The following is a 14,331-nucleotide window of genomic DNA, read 5'->3' on the forward strand; positions in this document are numbered from 1 at the left end:
CCTGTACTGTACTGCTGGCTATAATTCTTGGAAGTAGTTTTGCTTATGACTGTAGTAAGGTTATAGTCTTACATATGTCTCAGAGTACCAACTTAACCCATCCCAAGAGGTGATCTGCTTCATTACATATCCTGTAAAGAAGCAATGATTTATTTAGACTGCTTACATGATGTGGGATTGCTTTGAACAGCTTTGTACTAGTATTGATTGAATATCCTTGCTTTGGAGGAAAGAGGAATCCACAAAATGAATGTTGGCAAACTTAACTTTATTCTTCCTGGGATTCCTTGACATGGGTGTGAAAACTCTTATCTTTACCCCATTTTTAGGGCTTAACTCAAATCCCGTTCTAAACAGCTGTCACTTTTCCTCCTGTCTTGACAGGATTTTGTGTCAGGCTGCTGGTGTACACACAGGGGCTGCCCTCTCCACATGGATTTTTCTTGAGTGTGCATTTGAAATGGATCTGAAATCACTGTCACTATTCTCCAAGCTCATGTCCATGAACTAGATGTTCAAAATACTGTTGAGACACACAAACGTTATGCTGCGCTCGAGCTAGGGTCCTACAAGGATGCTGGAGAGTGACCAGGAACTGTAGCGATAGGACAAGAGGTAACAAGTTTAAAGTTAAACAGAGGAAATTCAGGTTAGATACAAGGCAGAATTTTTTTACTGTGAGGGTGGTGAGGCACTGAAACAGATAGACCAAAGAAGTGATAAATGTTCCATCCCTGGCAGTGCTCGAGACCAGGCTGAACAGAGCCTTGGGTGATCTGGTCTAGTGTGAGATGTCTCTGCCCATAGCAGGGGGTTGGAACTGGATGACCTCAAAGTCCTGTCCAACCCAGATCATTCTATGATTCTATGATACCAGCTGCCTTGTATCATGTCCAGAATGAAAGGAGGGCTGATCACAAATGAGACGATCATTTTTGTGCTTCCTGTAGGGATGACCATTATGGGCTTACACAACCCGACGGAAGGGCCTCATCTCGCTATCAGTCTGTGGTGAAATCTGAGGAACTACTGGAAATACACAGAGACCTGTCTCTTCTTCTAACGCATGGTGCAATATATTGGTATTTGAAAACTGACATCTGCCCAGTTCTAGAGGCCAGTCTGGGCCTGAAGGCAGCTTCTGGCTACTGGCTTAAACCAGGAGAGTCAGGTAGCTCTATGTTGTGTGAATAGCTTCATGTTCTCTGAATCTCCATCATAACCTCTTTCTGCTTCTCAGATGCTCATTATTCTGGTAGGGGAAATGGTCTGGCAGACAAAAAACACAGGTGTGATGTATGAGATAGGGGAGTCTGCTTCAGCAAGGGAGTTCTTTGGTGACAGAGATAGGTCTTTTGTATTTTTTTTGTGGTGCCAAAGTGCCAGAGATTTAGAAGTACATCAGGACAGAAAATAAGAGTTTGACTTTGATTAAAATGAGCTGTGGCTGAGAAAATTTCATGAGTTTTCACTGCAAAGTGAATGAGAAAAGTCTCCAATATGCTGTGACATGAGACAGTCCCAACAATATTGTGGTGTGAACACTAGATATATAGGCATCTTTGACAGAAAGTAATTTTAAATTACCAGCAGCCTTAGTTCTTAAGTCATCTGTTCTTTATATTTTGAGGGAGTTCTTAATTTAAGCTTTTATTTGTTTTAAGCAGAACTAAAACCTGTACTTTATGTCGCCGTACTTTACGTGCTGTACTTCTTGTTAAGATGTGGTTATCAATGTTTTGTTGGTTTTAGGAGCTGGACAGTTGCTAAATAACACAACAGAAGTCTTGGATCAATGTCCACTGAAGTCTCTGGAAACCTTTATGCCAATTTCAGTTGGCTTTTTGTCAAGTCTTTTAAAACTTTGCATGAATATTGGGCACTATTGTAATGGGTGTGAAAAGACATTTAACTTTTGCTTTTAAGAGATTTTTCATCTTGAGCACATGCATACCCATCTAATTGTGTAGGCTTAATTGATTTCTTTGGCTGTTTTAGCTGCTCTCCATTAAGATACAGTGGATTTTTAACCCTTAATTTTATGTATATGCTCATAACATTGAATAAAGCATTCTGGACATAAGTAGTGTTCCTTAGACAACACATGCAAACCTTTTAGCACTTTATTTAGTTGAGATACTCCTGTCATTGAGCAAACTGTAACTTAACTCTGCATCAGTCAGTATGAAGTAGTTACATTTAGAAGAGACACTGCAGTTCATTTCCCCTTTTGATTCTTAGTTTGATTTCATTATGCTTCTTACCTCATTATTTGAATCTGGTTTATGAAATTCCCATAACTTTAATGTGCATATGGCCAAGCTGTTTCCTCTAATTTAATTAGTATGCAATGAAAGTGTTGTGTATGCAAAGAACCCAAACTCATGAGACTCTTGTAGTTTAGAGCAAGGGTTTATCTACTATTTCAAAACTTAGCTTTGTTCAACTGTAGGCAAGAAACATTAATTTCTGAAGATGCTTCACTCACTGTCACTTCTGTGTTATTATGGAAGGTCTGTTTTTGGAGATGCTGAAGCCTCAAAATGCATTAGATTTACAGGCTGGTGAGCTGCCAATGGCTTCACTCAGAATCTAAGAACACAGGGGGAGACAAATGGGAACAGCCTTAATGCTGTTCCAGGAAGAGACCAATGAAACCTGTTAGAAACTGACATGTTAGTGTAATGCAAAACTGTTCCATGTGGAAGATTTACCTGGTTTTGCATAGCTAAAATAAACTTTCAGTGGTTTCAAAAATTCTTATTTTTCAGTTATAATCTAACTTCAATTAAAAAGATAATGAAGCAGGTATTTTATTATCATTTCTCATGTCTAAATTCCATTTTGATACCCTTCCTTTTGAAACACACCAAGAAAATAGAACAGGTGCCTTACCTTGGTGAATTTCGCAAAACAGTATTGGATCCGAAAATTCCTTTAAACCCCAACTAAACAAATATTTCATAACAAATAGGAGGTGGGAGGAATGTTGCCTTCTCATCCCTTCCTAACGTTTCTGCAAGAAACTGCAAGTTCCTCTAGTTTATTGATTCAGAATTACTTGTTAACCACACAGATCAATGTATGTCTTGCTGTTTACTTTCCAGTGGCATGGAATATCTCTTACAGAAGGGTAGCAAATGTGTGTTGTGAAGGGAAAGCAAGACAACAGCAAATTCCAACTGAGCAATCTCTTGGGTTTTCCTTCCCACCATATTCTCACAATTAGTGTTATTATTAGTAATAACCACAGTGGGAGAGAGAAGGAATAGACAGGAGTCCCTGGTCTTTTTCATGCTGTGTTGTCTAGACTTACGAGAATGTTAGATTTTGTCATCCTGCTTCCTCTCATGGTGTTTTAATTGCAGAGAATCTGAAATAAAAAAGGAGTTTTGACCTACCTGACCCTCTCCTTGTTGAGTTCCAAACCCATCAAAGTTAATGGAAAGATATCACTGAATTCTGATTCAAGGGAAATCTCATGTATACATCAAGCTACGCTGGCAATAGGAAACGTAATGTATAAATTTCCATGACAGTTTTGGCGTATGTGTTCATCTACTGAAGTACTTGAGCTGGATAAACATACTGCATCTAACTCACAATTATATTTCATGTATTTGTAGAAAATATTCCCAGAAACACCACCACCACCACCGTTTTTCTTTTTTCTTTAACACCTACACTGCCCAGGAGTACAGAGCAGCCACAGTCTGGCTTTCAAGAACCTGGAGTTCTTTGGCAGTTTAAAGTTAGAGAAAATTATTCAGTGCTAGTATCCTGCCTTTGGGCTCTGATGTTTCTCAGCTGGCATAGTTTCCAGCAAACATGACAACAGCCATAGGCTACTTTGCTTTACCTAAGGCTACAACTCAAGAACTTACAAGAAAACTATCTGTCAATTGTTGCCCAGCTGCCCGCTTTGCAGCAATCTGGAGGACTGCATCTCTGTCAGAACCCGGGTCAGCATTCTCAGCATTACTGTGGAATTACCCTAGAGATTATTTTAATATGAATCCTTGAAACTATCCCATACCTAGAAGAAATGGAAAATGGTCTGTGATTGAATGACTGTCCAGACTGCTCTGTGGCACTTACCCTTTCTTCTTGACAACTTCATAAAACTAGATGTTATCAAAAAGAAGTTATCTTTCATTCTCGCAACATTTTTCAATTTGGAGGATGTCTCTCAAGTAAAACCCAAAGGAAAGAAGTCTTAGTGGAGATTTAAGGTCATTTCTGCTGAAAAAGAAAAAAAGTGAATACATTTGAAAGGCACCCAGTCAGCTGCAGCCTATGTAAAGGTAATACACATGTAGTGCAGGGCCCAGAATTCAGTTTGTGTGTGTGTCCCAGATTCTCAATCCACCCTTGTAATGCTAAATATAGAAATTACATTGGGGCTGAGATTTCGTGTACATCAGGGACAGTTTCTTACAGGAAAATGTAGAAAAGCCTTTGTTCCATATGGTTTGAATCATTTACAGAATGAATCCTGCAGGACTAATTTTAGATGTGGAAACCTTTAAAATGGGGAAATAAAAACCAGATTCACTATATTTCTTTTTTCCAGCTGAAAAAAGCAAAAATCATTTAGCAATGCCCACTTATCAGTACACTCTAGTAGATAAAGATTGCCTCTCAGAACCACTTTTAAACTGTGTCATGACAGACATCATAAGGATTAAAATATTAGTCTTCTTCCCTACAGGAAAGTACTTTTTCATGACCAAATGTGATCTGACATTTGAAATATGCCAAGTTCTTGCAGTGAGCAGGAAAGTTAAATTCTTGTCAGTTATTTAAAGCCTGTCTCCTGTTGACAGAGGCAATTTTAACCTTAATTTAGAATACTAATTAGATACAAGGTGAGATATGAAATTAGGTAATTGGGATAAAGAAAGGAAAGGGGGCAAATTGTTAATCAGAATTATCATCTCTGTTTTCATATTATTTTTCAGGAGGCAGTCAGACCCTCCCAGTTCATAATATGGGATGTCTTGACAAAGTTAAGATAACAGTATGATTTTATGGGTGCTCTTATTAGTCCTTTGGGAAATATGCTTACTGGAGAGTACTGCAAAACTACCTTTGATTTGGAATGACATAAGTGAATTTCCATGAAAAGGGCAGAACATATTACCATAGACAGTTGAGGACCTGTATATCTCTGATAAATCTTTTCTGCTGGAATAGACTTTAAATCAGTTTTAGCATTTGTTTAGTAAACAGTGAAAGCTGTGAAGATCTCATATGTAGCTTTCTATTTTCACTTGCTTTTCATTTTCTGTTGAGTTTTCCTTATAGGAAACAGTTCTGAAAGTACAGAAAATTCCACAAATCCTTAAGGAGTACAGTGCTTACATTAGGCATTCAGACTGCTCTCCTTCTGATACCATTGGTGTTCTGGTCCTAGGAGGCTAAGCTAAAGGAAAGAATCCATTTCAGAAGCGAATAGGTCATACATGTCCAATACGTGCATTTTCAAAGGATACTTTTTGAGAAGGAGGTGGAATCATGATCTGGCAGGACTTAAGATGTCAGACATGATGATTTGCAATTGACATTTGTCTACAAATATTTTTCTGAAGCATAAGAGATAATGTAGTCCTTGTGGGATGTCAGTTTTGGCAGGAGAGTGTTGGCACATGGTAGAGTCTCACTGATCCAAACCAAAAATCTGTATCTAGTATTATGTATGTACTGTAATAGAGTTACCTGATGAAACTTCTTGGTCTTTGACTTGGTAAAAAGGAGTGTTTATTACAACATATTTTACAAAACCAATAAATGAAATAAAATCATAACTGATTAATGAGCTGCATGGAAATACTTCCTCAGTGCCACCCACATTTCCCTGGCCCTGATCCTGGAAACACTTCATCACATATACAGTTTTATGCACAGATACTATGTGAAAACTACAGTGTAGTTTTCCCATACTTACTTCTGTCTTTCAGGGATAAGGAGGAAAACTTAGATATTTGCTTTCACTGATCAATTTTTTCTTATAGGAAGACATAAATTTAAAGCTGTATTTATGATGATTAAGTTGTGGGGAGTTGATTTCTGAATAAAAGTACTAAAATGTTCAGGTGCTTCAACTTTGTGCTGCTGCAGTGTAGTATGCTAACATTTCCAGTTAATGTAACCTGGAGTACATTTCTGCTTAGAGTAACCTGGAGTCTGGGATTCCTATCTAATAATACCTTGTTCTGAAAAATAACTGAACCTTAGTTCAGATATTTTGTTTTATTGATGTATGCATTTATTCAAAGTTGCATTTTCCAAAAGTATTTTCTTTTTATGTGAGGCTGTATATCGTGTACACAATCACACTTACAAACAAATCTGCACTCTGAAGAATGGATTAATAATGCACATGAAATGATTCATGGTACTGTGTCAAGGTGCTCTGCTGCCAGTCACACAGGTCTTGTTTTCTGAATTATCAAATGTGAAACCTGGTCTTCTCCAGAGTGAAACAATGCATATGTTAATCGGGAAGGCTATCTAGATTGTATCTTGAGTAAATCTAATTTGGGGATGCACATTTCAATTTGTCTAGGCTTTAAAGGGAGATCACTTTAAGAGCTAGCATGTTCCACCTGTGAACCTTGACAGTCTTTTCTCTAATTCATGGTGGTGTTTCTTTTTTTAGTCAGGTTTGATAAGGACACGGAAGATTGAGTTCCTTATATCTCCATTACCTCAGCAGCTAGCAAAGGAGCACAACTACACGTCACCTGCTGGACACCATCCTCACGTATTATATAAACGAACTGCAGAAGAGAAAGTACACCGATACACAGTAGAGTCCAATTCCAAATTCTTTTCTTTTGGTCATCACAGAGTGCTCACTTCCCACAAGCATCATGCTCAAGCAAATGGTTACCACCATGGAAGGTTTCAAAAGCAACATTTTTGTGGACGTCGCAAGAAATGTATGTAAGGAAACTTTCTCTCCTTGTTTGAGATAGTGTTTCTCAGAAACTGTGTAGTGATTCTGAGGTGTGCTTCACAGTCACCTTTGTGATGGAGACGTAATTTTAAATTATACATGCATATACAATAGAAATGCAATAGCTATGAGAAACTTGATTATTTCTTTTAACTGATGTCATAATCTGTTTTATTAAGCCATTAGAACCACTGTTTAGTTTTCTTATTCTCTACCTGTATTAAAGAGATCCCTGTCTGACTTTTCTGACAGTTTTCAGTAAACAGTTCTGCACTGTGGTGGATGCCAAGTCCTTAAACTGATGCCCTCTGTTAGTTTGGAGATATATAACTGATTAGGCTTGAAGATGGAGAAAAAGTCTCCCAGATAATTAATTTCTGAAAGAACAGGGAAGTTTTTCAGAACTCCCCATCTGATAATGAAATTTTCAGCAACCAAGATCTTCAAAAAGAACCTCCCATGTAAATTGTTTTAAATAAGAGTTAGGAGCCACCTCTTTAAAAACATATTGGAATATATTATCCTGCCAAGGTCTATTCTGAGTCTTTCATTAGGCCCTCAAATTACAGAACACTTTAGAGCCCCCTTGGAACCTATATCTGTACTTACAGCATTCAGTTGATTCTTTTTGAAAGCTGATCTGCTTCTGAGCTGAGCTTCCTAATGACGGTCTCCAGGACTGCAAGCAGTATTGAAAACATTGTCTCTATCCAGTTGTATTCTTACAGCTTCCTACCTGAGTTCTGAGAAAATGAGCAGGTTTCTTTTCCAAAAGGCATGTAGAGAAGAAAGAGAAAACCAACAGAAGGGAAGGAATGAGAAAAGAGGTATTGGAAAAAGGGGCCGGCTGAGACTGAGGCCTATCTGAGGCCTGAAAACTGCTTATTAAGAATTAACTGCTGCTTCAGAAATCCTCCCTAGATTTGGAAGATGAACCTCAAGTGCCAGATGCAGAAGCATCATGATTCAACCTGTAAACATTTGCATTGTGATTCAGATCAGAACTACCTCATCACATACTCCCTTTCCCTCCTGTTGTGTTTTCCTGCTGCCTGCTTCAGAGCAGAGGGTAATGGTGCTAAGTTAGCTCATCTGCTCTATGGTGTTTTGTCTTATTTACATGTCCACTGTGTTCTTGTGCCTTATTTACTGTACCCTCTGTGACTGCTTGTCCAAATTCAGAATTATTCATGTCCTTTTGAGTTTTTGCACAGTGCTCATTCCTATAATAAATGAGTTCATTTTGAACACTGTGTCTTCATAACCTCCTGGGATGTGAGACAATACTATCATTATTCCTGTCTTATAAATGAGACTTACAGACACAGGAGAGGTCAAAAGTAACTATTGTTTTTGGTTACCAAATTAACAAACTGAGATTTTTCTTGAAGATGCTCAGCAGAATATATGCTCCTGTAATTGTATATGTATCTATATATTCAGTAATTTCAGTTACAGCTATGAGTTCTTGGCTGCATATTCAATCTGGGTTTATGTGATATGAAGAGCATGCAATTAGCATCCAACCGTGATGAGTTTAGTATTATTTATGTATCATTGCTTAGGAACTTGGTGTCACATGCACTGTTAGGATCTGATTAAGCAAGATTTCATTTAATTACTTTAACCATAAAGCCTTTTCACATTCTGATGTCTTTCACTTCATGCAGTTCATGCATGTAACCTTTTGAGGGAAAAGAAGATCTATAAAGTACCAGCCTATTTCCATACCCAGCCTTGGTTAATCCGCTAAAGAAGAAGTTGAGTTCATGTTCACAGAATGAATGACATCTTACAAATAAAATCACATATGATTAATTTAATAGAGGCAAATGTAGGATAGAGAAGAAAACATGACAGTACAGTAAAGACAACACCTCTTCTATGAGTATTTGGGACCTTCTTTGCATAATTTAAGTGGGTTTAGATCATGAGAATTAACTGGACTGTAGTTAGTAAATGATGCTTGAAACATTGCTGCTGCTCAGGTTTTATCAGTAGCTGTGAAGTCAACTCAAGAGCAAGACCCCACTGCTCATGGATTTATGAATGAAACACCTTGAAATTGTATTGCCTTCAGAACAGTACATGGAAACTGATGTGCCTTGAACTGAACCCTTCACTCTTGGGTGAGGCATGACTTTGTGCCCTGACGTGCTTCCAGTAGAGAAAAGTTCTTTGACAATTGTTTGTAATGAGCGGCACACTATAATCTTACTAGCACAGTCACCTGCAATCTTAAATATGGTTTAGAGTGATGTAGTTGAAAGCAGACCACTGCTGTTCATTCTGTGGTGTTATTAATTTCCCAGTTAGGCATGGGAGGAAGTATGTCCGTTTGAGCTCTGTTGTTGGAATAACTATCTGATGAGACACAGACAGGATTTCTTTTTAATTACCTGAGGCTCCCTCACTTGTGTCATGTTACATCCTGCGTTAGAAAAAAATCCTATTGTTATCCAGATTCTATGTTAATGTGACCCTCGAGTTGATTCTTGATGCAGACCAAAGCAGTATATAGATTCGTGCAAAAGAAGCCATGAATAACAGGAGCATTATAAGGCTTAGGACATAGTTTTCCCGTTTTCTGGATCTCTGAAGAAATGGACTAGCAACCATTCTGTAACTGTGCCATTGACCATGCTGCACAAGCAGAGACAGAAAAGGTGCACCCTGGCATTAGGGAGTCCTGGCTGGATGTACATATCCTGTTGTCAAGCCCTCCTTGCTGTTGCCTGACATTTCCTCGTACTAAATAAATATGTTCCCAGCAGGAATAATCTCAGTGGCAAATTCATGTAGAAAGTTAATGCCAATCACATTAGCAATAGCAGGCTGGCAGGAATCTTACTTGTGGTGTGTCTGCTTTCTGTACTGACAGTGGACAGCTGTTATGGAAAGGACTTTTTACCAACTACTATGCAAGTAGCATACTTTTGATAACTCAGGAAGTTATCAAAAGGACAAGAAAAATGTAGATATGTTATTAAAAAATCTGTGTGTATTTTCTGCCACATTTTTTACCATTTTATTAGGTTAATTCCTTATTTTAAACTGCCATCCTTCCCCCAGGAATGAATCAGATATTTTTTAATAAATGTACAAGAACTTAGCCATATGTATTAAATCACGTGCTGTAAAAATAATCCAAGGCTCTAGACCTGTGATGCTTAATTTTCTGATGAAACTGTTCATGGGTGACCTGAATCCTTTCTGAAACTGAGTTTTATTTCCTTTCAGATGCACCTAAGCCACCCACAGAAGAGACATACATTCGCTCAGATGAGTATGGCACTTCTTCAAGGTTCAGAAGATCACCTGCTAAAATTCAGAAAAATGGAAGTCTAAATGTTGAAACCCTTGTTGTGGCAGATAGAAAAATGTTGGACAAACATGGCAAGGAAAACGTAACAACATACATCTTAACGGTTATGAATATGGTAAGATGTGGTGCTACTGAAGTATGTTTTCCCTTCATGGGGGAAACATCCATCCATGGAATATTGCTGTCTCAGAGTAAGATCTTACATTAGACAAATAATATTTAAAAAAAAAAAAAACACCATGGGGCAACTTACTTTTCTTCAGACCTCACCTAATGCATTACTTATGTCAAATTGCTCTTTAAAAATATATCCCTATATTATCCCAGCTCTGGCAGCAATACCTTAGGGTTAAAAAAAAAAGAAAATAAAAATGTTAAAAATGTTAGATTTTGAAATACTTCTTGTGTAATACAAAAAAGGCAGATACTCTGAAATTGAAACTTTCATTTAATTTAGTATCATGAAGCTTAGTCTCTTTTGTCTGATGTCTCCCCTTGAAAAAAATTGAGAAAGGACAAATTTATTTTGGGAAAAGAAAAGGTAAATTAACTGTAAATATGTTTTCCTTTGTAGCTCTGCTCTTTAGTTTTGTACTATAGAACTTGAAACTTGATTATACTTGGTCTAGAAGAACAAGGGAAGAATAAAGCCCATTGAAGTCAATAGAAGGTTTTCAAGTTTCTTGAATAAATGTAGTGATTTGGAGCATAATTCTGCTGGGGTATGTTCTCTTGGATGAATCCTACAAGGTGTGGAATTCCATTTATTTGTATTGAAAGTTGAAACCCAGTGCAATGACTCAACATTCAAACTATGTTTAGTCTGTTTAAAATATATATGCATGTAGATTATATTTCCTTTTCAATAATTGTTGCAGGTCTCTAGTCTGTTTAAAGATGGAACAATTGGAAGTGATATAAACATTATTGTTGTGAGTCTTCTTCTTTTGGAACAAGAGCCTGTAAGTTGTGTCAGAGTTTTTGTGTGCTATATTTTATTTGTTAGTGTTCACAGGCAGCACTGAAGGTTCCCATATTATGTACACAAGCTTTCATGTGAGGTTTCTGAAAACATGAAGCATGAGCAGATTGAAATCACAAAAACTTCCAAAATCACACTTTCTGCATTTCAGTGTTTCTCTGCTTTTGATACTAAAATCTTCATATAAATGTTCTTCAGAAACGGTAAAATGTTTCCAGTAAGGTATAACTCAACAATTTCCAGCATCTTCTTGAAGAGAAATAGCTGGAATAAGAAACCTACTTAAGAAGTATTTAAATAAATAAAAAGACTGAATTGGGCTTTCCAGGATGTGATGATCAGAAGGGGGAAGGAGTCAAAAGTCTCAAACTGAAGATAGCATGTAACAAAACGTGGGAGCCAGGCAAAAGAGGGAAAACTCTCTTTTCACGAAAAGAAATTTGTAACAGGTTGATCTGCTTGGGTAATATTTTACTCTCCGAAATCTCCAAACATTTTAATCACAAAATTGGAAATGGTTTAGTGTTCATTTTTATCAAGAATCAAATAGATATGTACACTGTAATTCTAACCATTGATTTTGAAAATAAGTATGTGTTTGGGGAAAGGTACAGTTTTATTTTACTGTTGTAATAGATTCCCTTATCAACTGAATCGGTCATCACAGACAGTCAACATGGGAATGTGTAAGTTTATGTAGAGCAAATACAAAAAAGTAATTCCCTTTTCTCTAACCAACTCTTACTCTTTCAATTACTCTTCTCAAGTACTGATGGTAGCACCCTATTTCTGTGCCTGTGAAATATCTACAGGGTGGATTACTGATTAACCACCATGCAGACCAGTCACTGAACAGCTTTTGTCAATGGCAATCTGCTCTGGTTGGGAAGAATGGAAAGCGCCATGACCATGCCATCTTACTTACGGGTTTTGATATTTGCTCTTGGAAAAATGAGCCCTGTGATACTCTAGGTAAGACATGAAAACACATTCTGATAAACTCATGGGTGTCAACAGCAGCATCTTGACTCATAAAGACTGAAATGTTTTAAAATAAAAAAGTCCAATTTTGTACACAGCGTTAGCCTTGTGAAGGTGAAAGAACAGTATTATATATGCAGTATGTATTTGTCTTTGAGGTACTAAAAGAAAGAGTATTACTGGTATCATTGCCTCAGGAAAAATGGCAAAATAAGTTATCTGAAGACATCCTTTTGGATTATCACTTCTTCAAGGAATAGTTTTGATTTAGAGACTATTTCTGAGCCACTCTACTTTATTTTTTTCTTTTTGTGACTCGCCTTTTTTGAGTGGGTTTCCTCCTTAATTTGGGAGCAGTAAAGGCATGAGGTGGGGAAACAATAAACTTTACAAATGATTTTGGGAGGTTAGATTTGATTTATACATCTTATACAGGAGTGTTTATTGTCAAATAAAAGTCTGCTGTAATTGCTCCATGATAAACCTGATGAGATAGACAACCATCTTCATGTACCACAATGAACTGACTTATTAGGACCAGTACAGATAATATATGTATTTGGAATTCTGCAGAGAAACAAGCTTTTGTATTGCTTCCTTCATTCAGGGTTTGCACCAATCAGTGGCATGTGCAGCAAGTACCGAAGCTGTACCATTAATGAAGATACAGGCCTAGGACTGGCTTTTACAATTGCTCATGAATCTGGACACAAGTAAGTTTCATGCATCTTACATTCTCCTTCTATACATAAATATATAAATCTAAAGATGCTTAGGTTTTACTGTCCAGTTTGTTGTTTTGTTTTTTTTTCCCCAAGTAATTTCTAACTACTTTTTTACAACTTCTTTCTTGGTTTTGATTTTCAGTTCTAACATAGCTTAAGCTGAACTCTGTCTAACCACTGGCAGTATAGAAACATAATTTCCCTATGTGCTACAAACCTGAAATCAAAGGTCAGATAAAACATGGGCGTAGGGTCTTTATTTTGTCCAACAACAAAATAACTTTTAAAAGCAGTCATACTGTAGTCTGCTGTTGGGTTAAGGCATCAGTTCTTCTGATTCTGCATGACTGAATCAGGACTATTTAGTTTTCATTGTACAAATATGCTCTACAGTATATATTATGACCTAATGTCTACATGAGAGACCCTTTCACAGGTTTCTGTACATTTGAAGGGAAACAAGGACTTAAAGAATTAATTCAGCTACCAGTGAAGCCTGTGGGAATTATGCCAACACTTTCAATGGGACCAAATATGTAAAATATATATTGTTTGATCCTCCTGTCAGACTAATGCAATTTCACTGACTTCAATACATTTTTTAATGCCCTTTGATCAGTAACCACACAATCAGGCTCATAGCGTATTTTTGAAGAATTATAATCTCCTCTAGTCTCTTAATATACTTCCTTCCTGTTTATTTTCTTATTTGTTTTGAGAGATTATACTTGGAAATTATTTTTTTTTCTTTTTCACTTTGGTTGTCATAGTATTCAGTTTTTCCTTGGTACATTTCCATACTTCTCTCTAATAAAATGCATCTTATCTCCTGGAACAAATCTGTGCCAGATACAAAACGTCTTTATTATAATTTGTTCAAGTTCCTGAAACAACCTAGTATGTGATGTAAGACAACAGAATTTGGTCTCTGTGATATAAATTCCTTGAGTATTAAAAAACGTGACAGCCTTGGAGGTGCTCAGGTCTGATGTGCATATATTAACCTAAGGATTTCATAGCAGGAGAATATTGTATAGTGCACAGATCACACTCTGTGACCTCCTGAGTAGTTTCAGTTATAATTTTTATGCTTTTCAAGTGGTTTGTGTTTTTACCTGAAAGCTTAAAGGTTCTTTTGGGAGTTCAGAGCCTGTCCTGTCAGTGGGTATGTTAAGCTGTGAATTCTTTGGCTGCAATGCATGCTAACAAAGTTAATATTTTATAAAAGATTCAAAGATATTAGCTCAGTTGGTACTTTTGTTTGTCCATTTATAGAAGGAGACATATTTTAGCTAGTTTGGAGCCTCCGCTGGTGGCAGCACATGTAATTCTGATGAGCCTGCAGTGATTTATAACA

At 37.0% G+C, this 14,331-nt stretch overlaps 1 protein-coding gene across 3 annotated transcripts in view; it reads left to right on the forward strand.

The window, feature by feature from the left end:
- The window catches only part of ADAMTS18 (ADAM metallopeptidase with thrombospondin type 1 motif 18), a 76,788-nt gene that overhangs the window by 22,325 nt on the left and 40,132 nt on the right, over nucleotides 1-14,331 (forward strand). For 2 of the 3 annotated variants that reach the window (XM_061346739.1, XM_061346738.1), the window contains exons 4-8: nucleotides 6,662-6,944; nucleotides 10,202-10,401; nucleotides 11,165-11,248; nucleotides 12,081-12,240; nucleotides 12,857-12,962. In XM_061346739.1, coding sequence (XP_061202723.1) covers nucleotides 6,662-6,944; nucleotides 10,202-10,401; nucleotides 11,165-11,248; nucleotides 12,081-12,240; nucleotides 12,857-12,962 — 833 coding nt within the window. Of the gene's footprint in view, nucleotides 1-6,661; nucleotides 6,949-10,201; nucleotides 10,402-11,164; nucleotides 11,249-12,080; nucleotides 12,241-12,856; nucleotides 12,963-14,331 lie in introns of those variants that run through there. The other variant, XM_061346740.1, reaches the window with a different exon arrangement.

This window comes from Neopsephotus bourkii, unplaced genomic scaffold (genome assembly GCF_033783945.1).
Source record: "Neopsephotus bourkii isolate Nb327-2 ecotype Australia unplaced genomic scaffold, CSIRO-AGI_Nbou_v1 NB_274, whole genome shotgun sequence".
In the NCBI taxonomy this organism is placed as follows: domain Eukaryota; kingdom Metazoa; phylum Chordata; class Aves; order Psittaciformes; family Psittacidae; genus Neopsephotus; species Neopsephotus bourkii.